At 31.9% G+C, this 15,194-nt stretch overlaps 1 protein-coding gene across 1 annotated transcript in view; it reads left to right on the forward strand.

Annotated features, from left to right (window-relative positions):
- Positions 1-2,846: 2,846 nt before the first annotated feature.
- The window catches only part of LOC100163525 (synapsin), a 13,763-nt gene continuing 1,415 nt past the window's right edge, over positions 2,847-15,194 (forward strand). Inside the window, exons 1-8 of the mRNA XM_001945241.5 lie at positions 2,847-2,995; positions 3,109-3,230; positions 6,898-7,229; positions 11,221-11,305; positions 12,245-12,533; positions 14,050-14,154; positions 14,228-14,433; positions 14,500-14,764. Of these exons, the coding sequence (XP_001945276.1) occupies positions 6,947-7,229; positions 11,221-11,305; positions 12,245-12,533; positions 14,050-14,154; positions 14,228-14,433; positions 14,500-14,764 (1,233 nt within the window). The 5' untranslated portion in view covers positions 2,847-2,995; positions 3,109-3,230; positions 6,898-6,946. The remainder of the gene's footprint in view (positions 2,996-3,108; positions 3,231-6,897; positions 7,230-11,220; positions 11,306-12,244; positions 12,534-14,049; positions 14,155-14,227; positions 14,434-14,499; positions 14,765-15,194) is intronic.

Genomic DNA, 15,194 nt, shown 5'->3' on the forward strand with positions numbered 1-15,194 from the left:
TTATTATAATATTTACCTTTATCATTATTCATTATTCACGATGTTTGCGGTGATATCATGAAGTGTTAATATTGTTTAAGTTGAATATCACAGTAAAATACTAATATAGTAATATCCTTTAGGTAAACATGATATTACATGTCACACTAGACGGGATATCTACATTTACTTTTAGTGTAAAACAAAATTTAAATCGTCGGAATCGTCAAAAGTTCAAATCTATCTTTTACGTTACAATAAACTTTGAAACGAAAAGGATTTCATGTGGGATGTTAAAAGTTAAAAAAAAAAACCATTTTATTTTCCCAGAAAACTTCTTATATTATATATTTACAAGAAAAGCGTATTTTCCTTTATTCTTTTTTGATTTCTTGGGAGCTTAAGGATTTCCATTCGATGTGTTTGGTATACTTTTCACCCGAAAACTTTTACTCCCTATGTGTGATTCGTTATAATTTATAATCATTGCATAAAACGTATATTTTATCATTTAAATTGTCGTTAAATTTATCTCACGTAATTTCTTATTTTTTTATTTGAACAAATTATCATTATCCTTTTTTATCACCACGGGAACAAAATAATTTCCCCACAGGACTCCGTTTATAATGAAAGCCGAATAACAGGGCTGGTTTATTGTTTCAACGTACGAGACGATAAAAAGTGTATGAACTATTACACTGCAGCTTAACTATGGCTTCTGGTGAAAACGTGCTGCTAGTTTTATCGAGAAATGCTCAAACTATACAATATGTATATTAAATATGTCAATATATATTATAATATATAGTATTCAGTACAATATTATTATCCGACGGAATTTACATAGTTGACAGTCGTGCAGGATCGAAGGTTCAATAAATTACCGATTACGAAAACAAAATAATAATATTTGAACGACTTTATTGGTAAAGCGCTACGTTTTGTATTTGTTGAAATTTTATATTTTACGCCATTTCTGTTTTTCAGGCCAAATGTTATACGATCGGAATTTATGGACGCAGACGAGTCTCTTTTTTTCTTCAGAAAGGTTTGCTGTAACGAATATAACGTTCTCTCCAACATAATAGGATTTGTAGAACGAAATCTCTGACTATATGAACACGTGTAAAACGCCTGTAATAAATAAACAACGGTAAGCTCCCGTACTGTCACTGTCCGTATAATAACCCTTGCTTTAGTAGATACGGAAAAAGACTGCCTAGCGGGTTAACACTGCATGTCGCAATAATAATATGTTATGAAATCACCACGCCGCTTGTCGCGTTTATTTTTATGAGTCGAGTTACCCGACGGGTCAACTTCTTTAACTATTATATTATTATCTCCGAAAATCGTCTTAACCTCGGGCCCCAAACATAATTAAATCGTTTTCGGCCGACCGAGGAATGCACACACGTCGCATTAGTTATTTTATAAAGCTCGTTAAATCGTTATTACCGCCGGAATACGATGCCACGTACAATAAATAATAATGCTCGTTTTTTTTTTAAGTTTCTCAAGCGTAAGATGACTAGCAAATTGTTGGCAAACAGCTCGCATGATTTTGCAATTTCGCAATTTCGTATTTTGCGGCCGACTCCTAGAACGTTGTGGTTTTGATTTTACAAAGATGTGAATAATTATATTATATAAGAACATGTTCTATAACAAATTATATTAAATTTGGAAAATTTAAAGTATGATAACGCGGAGAACAATTTTAAATGAATATATTATAATTTTATAATTGCCACCAAAAATTTAAATCTCACACATCGCGGTGATTGTTCAACAACTTCTTTTTCATATATACCTAAATGATATACCTTATAGATCTTAATGATATATATGCTGTTCAAGGTAGGTACGTATTGTTTTATCATAGGTAGTAATCACTCATCTGGGCAAAATCATAGGAAATAATCAAAATTTTTCAATTATTTCTGATACCTACCTACGTTAATATGAGAAACATACCTACTATTTTGCATTTGTCTTCAATTTTATTATGAAGTAGGTACCTATTTTTTTTAATAACAATTTAAAAACGAAAAACACAATTTATTCCTTATAATATTTAACCCGATACTTGAAATTGACGATCCAATTTTTTCAGATTACATTCAAATTACTATCATTATTTCGCAAATAGTTTGCAATAATTTGCGCGTTCCATCAAAAAAGTTTTCAACAACTTTTTATAGTTTGCGAAATATAACACAACTCGTTATGCCAACTCGAACACTATTTTAATATGTCACAGGATTTTGTCCGATCGGTTCCACATCAGTGTCATTATTTTGTACCGATTTCGGCACAATTCGCAACGATGACAAAACAATTTGTCAAACATTTTTGTTCTCAGTCAGCTGCAGAGTGCGAACTGCGGCTTGGCGTCCCGGTTCGCTACAAAAGCATCGGCCCGCCGTATAATGTATACATAAGTGTAGTTGTGGGCGTGTGTGTTTTGGTGAGATAGAGGGATCGAGGGTCGCCGTCGTCTCACTCCGGTTTTACTTTTTATTTTTCTGTCTTATATATATACATACATACACATGTAGGTCATTTAAGCGCGAAATCGGGACGCCTCCCGCGCCGCTTTTGGTTTTACGCCAGCGGGGCACACGCACCCGCCCCTCGTCTTATATAATAGTGGCCATTCGATTTCCCCGCGGCTGTATGGATTTTCCCGAAGTCACCCTCTGCACGCCGTCCCGGAGACCGCGTACCGTACGCACTGTGTAACGTGCACGCACTACGCGCTCACTGTTTCGCCCGTTTTCCATTAATCGTTCGGGAAACCGCCACCAGGGGTTAACGGTCGCACGGCGGGCACGTCGCGTCTGTCGTTGGAGCTATCGATCGGCCAGCGCCGCCGACAGAGTGAAAAACGCGTGTAAGTGCAGTCGACGCCTATTTACGTACGAGAGTTTTGCCCGTCCGAAATTTTCCCCTATACCCTAAACAAAAAAAAAAACTAAACAAAACTAAATACCATTAAATATAAAGCAAGGTAAAAAATAGATGTGTAAGAGTATTATATTAAAGTAAAATTTGGTTAATCGTAATTAATATTGTTGTTGTTATTATTATTTTTGCTTGCTGAAAAATCCCTTTCAATTTCAGTCTGTTTACGAGAGCGCACTTAGCTCTCATTCATACAAACCCGTGTTCAAATAATCAGTCAAAATTCCATTCTCAACGTTCAAACAGTCTTTCACCACCAATGTCAATTATTTGAAACGAAGGTAATTTTTAGCAAATATCGCATTGTAACTTTAAACTGTAGTTGTGATAGCATATTACCTACTTTTTAGTCGTTGATTATATGAGGCTTGTGTAGTTTTTTTTCATATAATTATAAAATATTTTGTCTTTTTAGATGACTCAATGTTGTAAAAAATTCACATAACTTTGTAAATTAAAAAAAAAAACAAAAACGTATTCACAACATTATTTTAAAATGAAGCGATGTCTATATATATTTTTAAAAAAAAATATTTTTAATTGTTTTCCGAATTAATAAAACGTGTTCGAAATCGTACTCACTGCCTATGATATATTATTAAAAAACAATAAGACGTATACCTATTTTATGACATTTGTATGTGAGTATTGGGTATGAGTTTTTGGTATATAATAATATCGGTATCTAGTTGATATATTATACGTACCTACTAACGTATAATTTATATAAGTTAATGATCCCATAATTAATAATGTTAACGTGATACAATTTTCAAACATAGAAGTATAATAATATACGACATCGCGAAATAATCACATATTAAACCAAATATGTATAAGAAATAATGTTTTCCAAATAATTATTTCAAGATAATAATGTATGTAGGTACATATTATTATCGTATTGTTCACGTTTTAACATCAATGCGCACATGCCACCGTTTTTTTTTTGTTTTCGTTTTTTTTTGTTTTGCTAACGGTTGGTCGACACCCAAAGGTTGGTTCAGATATCCAACAAAGGGTACATTGTTTGTATAATACTTAATATACGAATCCAACGAAGTACGATCATTATCGTTTTCGCCTTGGTTACCTGCTGCCATTGTTCCAATAATTATTAAACGTAGTCTCGAAATTAAAACCATTTAAAACAGTGCCTAACAGTACATGCATTGTACCGTCGCTTGCGAAATTAATTTACTTATATAGTCCATTAGTACCTATATGGCTATATCTATAATAACTGGTGCATTTAATTGTTTTAAGATTTAAACACGTTTTGGGAATTACCTCGGGAATTACTTACCACTGCGTCTGTAATTAATGTATCGGTCAAACAAAGATTAATATAAACATTATAAACTAAGCCCTAAAGCGTTTCGTAAATCTGGCATGGGCGAGTCGCCTGTGGTTTTCGTTTACAATTTGTCCCACCCATTCCCTTCATAAACCGTCTATATTGATATAGAGCATATAATTTCTCGGCGTGAAAAAAATAAACTTTTCGTACCCATATAACTCAATGAAAAGGAAAGATAATTTATTTATTTGTTCGTTAATAAAATAATTTCGTTAAATGTGTATGATGAACCTACGCGTTGCTGTTAGTGTTATCCATGAAAACAAAATTAGTTTTTTAATTGTTAGGATTTTATTCTCATAGTTTCAAACGCGTTTCAATTTATTATTAAAACCGTTTTATTCGAATAGTAGTTGGAAGTATTCGTAGAAGTTACAACCACAAAAATGTTGCATTACGATGATTGGAAAAACTATAGAGAATTAAACGTTTAAGTACATTTTGGATTAGTGCCCGAGGAAATAATATAATATCGATTTTAGTAAAATTAAAGGCACTGGTTCATTATACATAATGTTTAATTTTTCTTAGTGAAGTTTTCGAACATTAACAAAGTATTTAGAAATTGGATTTTGTATTTTAATGTTTTTGTGAGTTGCGATTTAATTATTTTTTAGTGATTATTATGTAATGAAATGGTATTTTCGTTATTTAAATATTTCGATTTTAGTTTGTTATAATAATATAATATTATATTCAGTGTTAATAAATTTCTTAATTATTGTATCAATACAACATTTATTATTCCTAAAGTAAAAAAATGCACTTATTACCAGTGAAAGTTAAGTCAGTTTTTCATAATAATTATTATAATATAATAATAAAAAAAGGTTAATATACGTGTATAGAATACTTTTGTCAAAATGATCAAGTATTCAGAACATTTAGAGTTATGCAAATAACTTATCATAAATGTGTATTTGAAATTCGAACGGACGGCGAGCAATGAAAATATAATATTTATTAACGCGTTAATACCAAACGAAGCCGTACAACGTGATACGAATTGGTGTTAAACTTATACCGTATAATTTATAGTGTAACATTCATAAATAACTTTTGAGCATGATAATGGCATGGGAGTTGCCGAAACGTCACTAATTCACTACTAATTAATGTCAGCACTCGAATATAAAAACCCATAGTAAATGCTGAGACGAAAAAAGAGACCGATTTAATAAAACAATATAAATCACCCGTTCACGTTACACATCCAATTGTTTGGTCGCATATTTATGTATACATTTCACGACAGATTTGGCGACTAAACGAGAAATAATTAATTTATTGGTCTTATAAATTAAACTTAAATAAAAAAAAAAGATATTGCAGGATCCCGGTGCTTAAATTCCAGATTTCATAATCCACAATAACGAGGCACAACACGATACGTTAATGAGTAATGACTAACGTCTGGTAATTAATTACGAATGCTAAATTCTACAAGCGCTTTTGACTTTTTCAGAACTTTCAGATGGCTTATGACGCATTTTTGTAGTCCATATACCTACACTATACAGCCATAAATCATAATACTACACATATCGTAAGTTTAGGAGTTTCCTTCTTCTGAGAAAAATACCATATCTGCACTGCCACAGCATTATATAATATTTACGTATTCATAATATATAGATGTATGAGTTGCTCCAATTCAAATATGCGTATAGCATGCGATAAAAATATGTTATGGTTAAAATATCCCACTAGTAAAACATTGATTGGTGCAAAGGGTGATTTCCTAGATTCTCTGACAAAACTCGTACTAGTACTGACAACCGACGTACCTACATAATATTATGTATGTAGGTTATCGGTAGATATAACGTTAATCTCGTAAATAATGTCAATTTAAATAAAATGAATGAATGAAAAACTGCTAAATGATGAATTCGTAAAATGTATAATATCATGTTTCTGTACAGTTATTATAAAAACAGATATATATATATATATATGGTTAGCTGATTATACATAACAGTGCGGAAGATCGATCGATATATTTTACAATCAAACCGTTTTTGCAACCGTCTGAAGTTAAATGAAAAAAAATATTTCTATAGATTTTTTCCCGTATAATTTCCCCAAATTTGGATCGATTTTATCTCTGATTCCCATCTTGCTGCTTTGATTATAGATCGCAGTAATTCTCAACCCCCCCCCCCCCCCCCACTCTTTGGTGGTCAACGGCTAGTGATGTTTCCATTTTAGAAATTTCCAAGGCATAACAGTATTATTTGTTTTTAATTATATTAACTTAGTTTTGATAAAATAGCAATAGGTACTGCGAATCTTATATAGTACCTCTAAAATATTAAATATTATTGTTATGAAATATACTTCAAAGTTCATTGAATACATCAATTTTTTATAAAGCTCAAGTAAAAAAGTAAGCTCTATTAAAAAATAAAATTTATATTTCAGAAATTTCTCGAATGATTACTAATAATTTCTATAACTTAGTGCGCGTTCATTGAAAAAAATTTCATTTCCGTGAGAAAAGAACGACGGCTCTATTTCGAGACAAAAAAAATCCGAGGGCAACATCGTGAAAAAGTTCTGTAAACGCGTCTGCTCTTGGGTTGCAGGTTCTCTTCGGGAGACCTATCCTCGGAAGCGGACGATGCTGACCCGTCGATGGCTCCCACCGATAGGCCACCGGCGGCGCAGGGGACACAGTCGCAACAGCGCGCCCAGCAGCGGCAGTACGCGTCCAAACCGTCTCGTTCGCAGGCCGCCACACCGGCGTCCGAAGCGGCTGACATGCGACTGGAGTTCCAGCAACAGCAGCAGCCGGGCAACCGGACCATCAGTGCGCCGACAAGCCCGGCCAAGACGAGAGACTCGATACTGCAGCGCGTCCAATCGCTGACGGACGCAGCCAAGGAAAAGGCCAGCTCGATAAGCAACGACATCAAGTGTGAGTATACATCGCGGTCGTCCGTGGTAGTCCGTACGATAATTATAATTATAGTTTATGCACCTATGTCAAGCATGTCCCCTAGACTCGGTCGTGTAGCCAGGATTATGAAAGGGGGAGAGGGTTGAGTGTAAATTAAACCGAGTTTTTTTTTTACAATTTTCGTATATACATTTTGTTAGGGGAAAAAGACAATATGGTGGGGTAGGGGTAGGGGTTAAACACCCAAACCCCCTGGATACGCCATTGTTTATACAGTAACTTAAATAGGAAATTTCCTAAAGAATTTTCGTATAAAAATATTTTAGCAATAGTTTTTATCAACGTAACTTTAGTTTTTATCAAAGGGCAACGCTGTGATTATTATATAAGATAAGATATCTTATCTAATTTTACTAGACCAGTGTAAAATGACCAATACCAATAAATAAATCAAAGTTGTATTTTTTTAAAAACAAGATGTAATTTCTATATGACATACATTTCAGAAATTTCTCAAAAATTAAATTTATGAAGTTTTACATCACTTATATCTCGTAATATTACTTATCGGATCGGATTGTGGGTGTGGCATTTATCCACACTTTTCATCGTAGACAATTTTTATGTCCATGTCTAATTATTGTTATTACCTACCTATTTATAATATGGCTAACCAACACGAAATATTTTATATGCTTATATAGTATAATATATTCTTGGTTTATCCCAACATTTCAAAAATACGATTTTCTTTTTCAACTTGTGATTTGACGATTTAGTAGAATATATATCAAACTGTCACTGCGTATAATATTGTTTTTCTGTGGGGACCTAAAATGTAAATTTCCCCAATATTTTATTTTATCCAAACAGATAAATAAATTTATAATTATTTAATTAACATAACACAGTTAATTTTTAAAACAAACAATGATTTTCATGTCACAGATTCAGTGGTCAGATTTATAAAATATTTGTTTAGGTATATATTATATTTATCAAATAAAATAAATTGTAACTGTCATGTCGTAGTACAAATTGCTGAATAGCATATCTACAAGTACAAAGAATTTGAATAAAATATGCATAATCGTATCATAAATATAGAATGAGAATGTATTTTTTTTGTCAAATAAAGTTTCGCAAATATTTTTGAAAGTTGAAAAATTATTGCATACTTTAGTAATTGTAATTTTTTTTTTTTACGTTATTTTTTCGTTCGCATATTTTGTCTGTAATTTAGCTCCAATGTAATGACTTTTCAGCGATAATTATTTTTATGGAGTTATTAATTGTACGAAAACGTCGAAAACTATCTCTTTGTTGCACTACCGTTGTCTGTATATCTAATCGGTTGGAATCTGAAATAATGTTAGTTGCTACCTCTATAGGTGGTATCCTTAATACCTTGATCTTAACATATTTTATCCTAAACATAACCTAACTCACTATTAGGTAGAAATACCTCATAAATTAATTATTATACTGTAGAATCGCGTTCTAGCGATCATCGCAGCACACTGATACTAAAGGTGTTTGTATAATAATAATGAATTACGAACATACCTAGTCGTGCATACTTTATAATACCTATACGAATAGACAAGGGTACATTTTACACGGATACATTTTGACCCTTGTCCAGACGGTGAAAACAAAAAAAAAAACACTCTACCACTCAAAACGAATAGGATTAATTATTACGACGTATCATTGTCGAGCGGTCGACTAATAATTAATTATCATAATTTTATTTAAGTTGAAAACTAATACTATAATACTTAAAAGCGTATTATTACATTTAGCTTTGTTCCTGACATATCAATATCACATACTACAACGACCGCCATTTATAGTATAACCATATAGTTTTAAGAACGCTGTATCGAAATAGTTCCATTTAATCCACAGTAAATAATAACTTCCTTCGTCCGTTTTGTTTACCTATTGTTATTATCAGGATTATCGATTTTACGTAACGTTAGTGAACATCTCCTTGCAATATTATTGTGCTGCAAGAAAAACCAAATAATAATACTACATTGTATTTCAGACAATATATTAAAGTACCTACCGCTCTTGTGTGTCGAATCCACGTCAAAAATCGGCATTCAATTTGCTTGAGGCTGTGCACGTAGAGCTGAAATCACTTATAATACATTTTAAAACACCTTACCTGTCCAACTATACACAAGACCATATTTGAATTGCTTTAAAGTGCTCTCAATTCTTTATTCAATCCGTATTATCATATTCTGTGCATACATATCTGTTTAACACTTTGAGTGCCATGTGTATCAATTTCAATACACAACTAATATATTTATTTGTGCCGTGTGTATTGAATATGATACACATTTATATGGTAAACACATTATAAAAAAAATGTCCCGGTCAGAATGGTCAGTTTTGTCATTTGTGGCCTGGCACTCAATGTGTTAAACCACCTACCCAATGTACTTTGCTTACAAACACCGTAAATACTATAATATACATTGTACCTATTTAAATAATTGTTGGTAAAATGCTTTTATTTTTAATTCAATTTGTTTCAATCGCTGTTTACTTATAATGAATCTGTAACATATCGTTTTTATGATTCGGTATTATGAGATTCTTGTTTCTATATAATGTATACATAAATTATAAGTTCTAGAAAGTTTACAAAAGAAAGTTTCAGTCGTGAATTTTCTCAACATTATATACATACGCTGGTTACTGCAGATAACACGGTCGTTAATTCTAATTAAAAATATTCATATAATTTGATAATAACTGTAATACATTATCATTATTTAATACACACATTTGTATGAATGTATTTCCTCTTTTCGGCGATATAACGATTTTAATAAAATAATAAACTGTATGTGAACTAATATATAATATATTATAATTGAAAGTAATCAAACTATACTAAATTATCTAAAAAGCCTCGAACTTCACATATCATTCTGCTAAAATATCCTATCTGTTACGTTTTAACACCAATTGATCAATTTTTAAATAAAACTTTATTGGTAGAAATACGGTTTTAAACACATAAATTAGGAATGTTTCTTCATACTTTCAATGATTCTCTGTACCTATTTATAGTCAATAGTATTATGAATAAAAAAATATATCTATACCCACCCTAAAAATCAGTTTCACTTAATTCCCTCCAGAGAAAGCTCGTGGGTATAAAAAAAAACAATGAGGCCAGATAAGAATCTAACACACGAAATATGCGTTATTTCAAAATTTTAATAATACGTATAATATTATATTGTGGCATTATTGTCATGTTTATATTATAATAATATAATGTCGTGCAAATATTATGTTCATAAATATGCGTATAATCGAGTGGTACGATGATCACGATAAAGAGTTTAAGCCACGCGTCCATAAATAATTGTTATTTAAAACTAGGTTTACACGGACAAGTGGAGACCACTATAGTCACTAGGTCTACAATAGTCCAACAGTCCTGTTTAAAATACAAAATTTCCATCATAAAAAAAAAAAATCATTGATTGTGCAGTTTCGTATTTATTTGTTCGATATCATGGACAAATTATTATTGTTGTAAAGTCCATTATATTAATGTTTTTATAACTCTAATAACTTTTTTGTGCACAATAAATAATAAGTTATTTTTTAAGTTTAAATAACGAAAAATCTGATTCATACCTACCAATATAATATAACGTATAATGTACGAACGAGTTTATCTATTTGATTTCGTATAACTATTCCATTATACCAAAAATGGTACCCGACCGTTGGTCCACTAGTAAGTAATTTTTATTTTTAAATGTATTCAAATTTCAAAATATGAATGATACACATGGTGCCAAACCACTTGAAAAACGGGTGACGGGGTGCATATCGTTGTCTTTAAATTAATTTCAACAGAAATCAACGTGTATACAAGTATCTCTAGTAATATTAATAAGTAATACCTAACATTATTGTTTATGTTTTGTTCTAAACATGTACCTATCCGCCTACCGTATGTAAACAGACGCAGCAGCAACACGAAGACAGCAAAGAGTGAGCAAAGACCGTTTGTTGACGTTGCTCGTGGTGGACGACGAAAACTTCGAATGGTGAGGCGTTTTTTTTGTTGATATTTTACCCACAGTGCGGTCAAAGTTGCTCAAAATAAGTACTGCCCTTGATTCATATTATATAATTCTCATATATATATATGGCTTAAACAGTCATACGCCTTTGTGAGGAGGGGGTGGTAACTCCTTTATACTTTTTTTTATACTATAATAATTTTATGTATAGTATACAATTTAGTTTGGCGTCTTATTTTTGCATATAACTATAATCTGTATACCTACCTAAGTGCCTACATTTAAATTTATTTTGAATTCAAAACATAACAAATATTACATTTATGGTATATAAATGTATAATAATATACAATATACATATATCATGCTTAAAGTATTTATGTAGATACAACTTATAAAATATACGAACAGTACCTATGCTTTATACCTTTTAGTATGAAAAAAAAAAAATTGAAAAATTAAACTTTTTTTAATTACAAATTGTATTTATTCTATTCGTTAACTTTTGTAAAATAAATCAATACATTTTAATTTTGAACTCTACAGCCAAAAGATAATATATTACTTTATTATACTTGCATACAATTATTGTAAGATTTATAAGATCTTTTAAAGTACATATTAGTACGTTGGTATATTATGGCCCAATTTAAATGAGCAGACAAATAGGTTACCTACTTGTCAAAAAAGTATCTAATAATATTTATAATATTAATAAATATCATTGTTAATTTTATTATTGTAAAACTAATTAAAGAAACCATAGTAAAGATAACAATCATGTGAAAAACACCAATATAAATCGATATTATCTGTACCTTTATAACTATCGTTTTTGATAAAATAAGTGGAGGGATAGAAAATGTAAATTATAAAAAGTAGAGGGACGCCAAATCACCTTCAAACCCCCCACAACTTCGACCACTGTTTACCCATACGACGTTTATTGTAATTTTGGTGCAGGTCTAGATACTTCCGGGGCAAACGGTTCTTTGGTGACTTCGAGATACACGTCGAACAGGCGGACATCAAAGACCTGACGGTGACCGCGAGCGCGGAAAGAGGATGCACTGTCAGCATGGCCGTACTCTCTCCTTCCGGTTCCCGGGTGGTCCGTTCGTTCAGACCGGATTTCTTCCTGTGCCGACAGAGCGTCAGAGACGCCAGTAAGGATTATCGTAACGTCTTGTTGGGACTGAACATTGGTGGCGTGCCCAGCATCAATTCGTTACATTCGTTGTACAACTTTCAGGTGCGAAAACCCTTGACGGCTTGTGACATCATGCCTTTGGTGTAAACAATTATCACGTCATTTTTATATATATATATAAAGCTTTCCCGGCGAAATCATCTGACTTATTGTTGTGACAGTATTTTGTGTTTTTTATACAAAAATATTATAAAATAACATTATAATTTTTAATTTTTTTTTAAATTATTCTTATCGAGTGAGAAGTACTCACTGAGAACGTCATGGGGATGTCCACGCTTGAGTCGACGGAGAGTAAGCTTGTCACTTAGTTTGAAATATCGCACACTTTTTCATGATTTAGTTGGTCAAAACAGTTGATTGAGAGATTTCGTATGTGGTTTTAATTGTGAAAAGCTTGAAGTCTGTGTAAAGGGCTTCTCATGACATCATAATTTATAAGCAGGACAGCGAAAGTCCAAAATAATGAATTTTCATATGTTTGTTTTCATAGGTATTATAATAGTTTAAACTTTAAGCCATCAAGTTTGACGAATCGTTTGTTTGCTTATAAAATGTTTAGTTTTTATTAATTATTTTGTATTCAAATAAAGATTTATTTAAATATATTTAAAAATTATTACTCATCAAATATTATTATTATTTTACAATATATCGCGTGTTTTTGCGTAATTTCAAAGCATGATGCGTTTTTTTTTAGTGAACAAAATTCATGCTAACATAAGTCGTTAAGATTTACAATATTGATTATAACTTATAAGTATCACTTAGTTAGATTCTTGATAAATCTAGGAGACTCGTTAAAAACAAGAAACAATTTACTATTTTAGCAGTTGTCGAAATTTAATTGTTTAAAAGATGTCTTATCGTATATTATGTATTATTTATTCATGGACTGAAATGGGCATTTATAGACGATTAAGCTGTGGTATATTTTTATTTTGACTAATCCTAAGCAATTTTTACTAATGTTTTATCATTATAAATCATCGATTTATATTAGTATTCATATTATTAACTATCACTTTTTATGTTTTTAAATTGTTTGGCTAGGTATATAAAATAAAAATGTATCATTTGATTGAGAAACGGTATTTTTCTAATATTTGGTAGCTAATTTCAATAATTTCTAAAAAGAGTAACATCGTAGGGGGACGAGGTGGCCGAGTGGTCTAAGGCGTCGGTATTGCCAGTTCGATTCTTGGCCACTGGGTGGCATTTTTCTTCGGGCAAGTTACGGTGTCCGGAGAACAAGTGCCACCATCCCCCACGCGGGCATGGCAGATACCTACAGGTGCCCAAATTGAAAATTCTGCCAAAACCAGCACACACGTGTAAATAAACTATAGTTCCCTCCCCTACAGTACCACAGGCTAATAACCTTAACTCTAAGCCTTAATTCTAAAAAAAAAAAAAAAGTAACATCATAGTAAATATTAACATAAGAGTACATCTTAATATTTTAATATGTCTTAAACTATTATAATAATAATTATGAATTGTTTTGTCACAATTCTGAATTTCTATTTTCACATTAACAAATCACTAACCTTTTCAGGATAAACCATGGGTGTACGGGCAATTGGTGCAACTTCAAAAAAAGTTGGGCAAGGAAAACTTTCCTTTGATTGAACAGACTTTCTATCCGAGCTCCGGCGAAATGGTAAAACAAATTATATATTTTGATATATTATAGCGACAATAGATAAATAATGACTCATATCATTGCGTTTCAGTCGGTGGCCACTCAATTGCCAGTGGTCCTCAAAGTTGGGCACGCTCATGGAGGCGTGGGTAAAATCAAAGTCGAAAATAATTCTGACTTCCAGGACATGACATCAATTGTATCTGTTGCTTCAACGTACTGCACCACCGAACCATTTGTGGATAGCAAATATGATCTTCATCTAACTAAAATTGGACCTCATTACAGAGCGTTGATGTAAATATAAATGCGTTTTGTTCGTACAGCATTGATTCGCTAATTTGTTACGGAATTACTTTTCAGGCGTAAAAGCGTCTCAGGCAATTGGAAATCGTGTGTGGGTTCGGCGATGTTGGAAGAAACAGAAGTTCTAGAAAGATATAAATTTTGGCTGGACGCTGTGGCAGAACTTTTTGGTGGTCTGGATATTTTGGCATTGGAGGTAGTTGTTTCCAAAGACGGAATAGAGCAAATCATTGGCGTCAATGACTCTGCATTATCCTTGCTGGGAAATCAGCAAGAAGAAGACAGGAAACATATTTTCGATTTGATCATGGAACGATTAGAAGTATGTAAACTTTTACTTTAGTTCAATAATAGTATAATAAATTCATCTAGGAATATTAAATTTAAGACATTCAGAGGACATCACACCCACATGAAGTGTTGTTTCTGGACTCTGCATTACAAATGTACAACATAGACAATTTGCATTAAGCAAAAGCAATTTGGGTTGTTAAGAATACTAATATAAGAGCGATCTGTTAGTTATTCTTTAATATCAGAGTGAATTTAGTATTTACCCATTATCAAACCTAAAGACAAGAATATTATCTATACCTAATAGGCTTCTAATGATATTTTTATTTTTAAGGTGAGTTATAACTAGGGCTAGGAAAATAAAGCACTAAAAACCTACAATAAAGGAATTAAAAAAATTGCCAATAATGCTACAAAAAAAGCATTTTAACCAAGAAAATGCACTAAAAATGACTTGA

This window comes from Acyrthosiphon pisum, chromosome A2 (genome assembly GCF_005508785.2).
Source record: "Acyrthosiphon pisum isolate AL4f chromosome A2, pea_aphid_22Mar2018_4r6ur, whole genome shotgun sequence".
Classification (NCBI taxonomy): Eukaryota; Metazoa; Arthropoda; class Insecta; order Hemiptera; family Aphididae; genus Acyrthosiphon; species Acyrthosiphon pisum.